Here is a 2,144-nt window from a genome sequence, read left to right as displayed (position 1 = left end):
GAGCCTGGTCCTGCGTCGGGGGTGGGTGTGGGGGGGGGAAGGGTGCTGCGCTTTGATTGGTCGCCACCTCCTCATTTATAGGCCGTCAATCAAACGGCACGGCGAGAAGGCCGTTGCTGGGCTGTGGGGGAGGGGGCGGCTGACTGGCTGGTTGGCCGGACTGAGTTTTTGGGCACCGTCGGAAGAGCCAGCCAGAGTCGCCGCAGCCGGGCCGGCCTGCCTCGTTGGTTGCCGAGAAGCGGAGACCGGAGCGGCGGACCCCTACCCGATTTTTTTTTCTTTTCCCTGCGGGGCTTTTCTCGTGGACTCGCCTTCCCTCCCACTGGCCGCCACGCTGGCGCATCTCCTGCCCGCCCCGGCGATGTACAGCTTGCTGGAGACGGAGCTCAAGCCGCCCCAGGCCAACCCCGGCGGCGGAGGCGGCAACGGGGGTCCCGGGAGCGCCGTCAAAGGAGGAGGAGGAGGAGGAGGCGTCGGAGGCGTCGGCGGGGCCAACGCGGCCGGCCCGGACCAGGACCGGGTCAAGCGTCCCATGAACGCCTTCATGGTGTGGTCGCGGGGCCAGCGTCGCAAGATGGCCCAGGAGAACCCCAAGATGCACAACTCGGAGATCTCCAAGCGGCTGGGCGCCGACTGGAAGCTGCTGAGCGACGCCGAGAAGCGGCCCTTCATCGACGAGGCCAAGCGGCTGCGCGCCGTCCACATGAAGGAGTATCCGGATTACAAGTACCGGCCCCGTCGCAAGACCAAGACGCTGCTCAAGAAGGACAAGTACGCGCTGCCGGGGAACCTGCTGGCCCCGAGCGGCGGTCCCGGGGGCGGAGGAGGCGGCGGCGGGGTGGGCGGCGGCGGGGTGGGCAGCCCGGTGGGCGTCGGGCAGCGCCTGGACTCGTACGCGCACGTGAACGGCTGGCCCAACGGCGCGTACGCGGCCGCCGCCGCCGCCTCGCTGATGCCCGACCAGCTGGGCTACGGGCAGCACCCGGCCATGAGCAACGCGCAGCTCCAGTCGCTCCACCGCTACGACGTGAGCGGCCTCCAGTACAGCCCCATCATGTCCGGGGCGCAGCCTTACATGACGGCCGCCGCCGCTTCCAGCTACAGCATGGCCGCCGCCGCCGCCGCCGCCTACGGCCAGCCGCCGCCGCCGTCGAGCCACGCCATGAGCTTGGGGACTATGAGCTCGGTGGTCAAGGCCGAGCCCAGCTCGCCGCCGCCGGCCATCGCCTCGCACTCGCAGCGGGCCTGCCTGGGGGACCTGCGCGACATGATCAGCATGTACCTGCCGCCCGGCGGAGACGCGGCCGACCCGTCCAGCCTGCAGAGCGGAGGACGCCTCCACGGCGCCCACCAGCACTACCACCAGAGCCCCGCCGGGCCGGCTGTCAACGGCACCGTCCCACTGACTCATATCTGAGAGCGCCCGCCGCCATCCCACCCTCCCCGAGCCTGCCTGCCTCCGCGGCCGCCCCGTCGAGGCTTCCCGCCGCGGCGCTGCCAGGTTCCCGGCTTGCCCGCGCAGGGAGACTCCGCCGACGCCGTCTTTCGAGGAGACCCCCAACCAACCCACCCACCCACCCATCCACCCCTCCAGCCCCGGCTGCTTTTTCCCGCCTGCGGAGAGCCACGTCGGGCAGAAAAAGGAACTTTTCCCTCCCTTTGGGTTGGTTTTTTCTCCCGACCGCGAAACAAAACATGACATTTCTTGTCTGGCTATCCTAGAAGCACCGATTGACTGTGTTTTTTTTTAAGAAAAACATTTTTTTTGCAAAAGGCGCTGTGAAATTGCTCTGTTCTCCCCTCCCTCTCCTCTCCTCCCCTCCCCTCCCCCGTCGACCCTTTTCTGTTTCCAGCACTCCACGGGAGGTTTTTCTCGGGTGGGGGGAGGGAGGGGAGGAAAGGATTATTCGGAGGAGAGCCGACATCTTGCTTATTGGACCTTTTCTTTTTTTTTTTATGTTGCTGGTTTCCGAGGCCCTTGAAAAGGTTTGAAAAAGGAGGAAGGGTGGGGCGGGGGGGCAGGGAAAGCCAGACTTTTAGAAAGAGGGGAGGTCGGTTAACCTTCCTCGTGAAATGTTTACATGTTTTTTTATTTCCTCGGGTGGAGTCGTTCGTTCCCTCCCCTTGTCCCCTCCCTCCTTCCT

At 65.9% G+C, this 2,144-nt stretch overlaps 1 protein-coding gene across 2 annotated transcripts; it reads left to right on the top strand.

The window, feature by feature from the left end:
- Positions 1-313: 313 nt before the first annotated feature.
- Positions 314-1,417, top strand: SOX3 (SRY-box 3). Of its 2 annotated transcripts, XM_029287380.1 has the most exons (2): positions 362-431; positions 471-1,417. In XM_029287380.1, the coding sequence occupies exons 1-2, from the start codon at positions 362-364 to the stop codon at positions 1,415-1,417; spliced, it is 1,017 nt and encodes a 338-aa protein (XP_029143213.1). The 2 variants fall into 2 exon arrangements, with proteins under 2 accessions (XP_015687993.1, XP_029143213.1); XM_015832507.2 differs by having other exon boundaries at positions 314-1,417.
- Positions 1,418-2,144: the final 727 nt, after the last annotated feature.

The sequence above is a fragment of the Protobothrops mucrosquamatus genome, unplaced genomic scaffold, assembly GCF_001527695.2.
Source record: "Protobothrops mucrosquamatus isolate PMUCROS unplaced genomic scaffold, P.Mucros_1.0 scaffold4, whole genome shotgun sequence".
Taxonomy (NCBI): Eukaryota; Metazoa; Chordata; class Lepidosauria; order Squamata; family Viperidae; genus Protobothrops; species Protobothrops mucrosquamatus.
The sequence above is the reverse complement of the archived record's forward strand: the minus strand, read 5'-3'. Positions and strand labels throughout refer to the sequence as shown.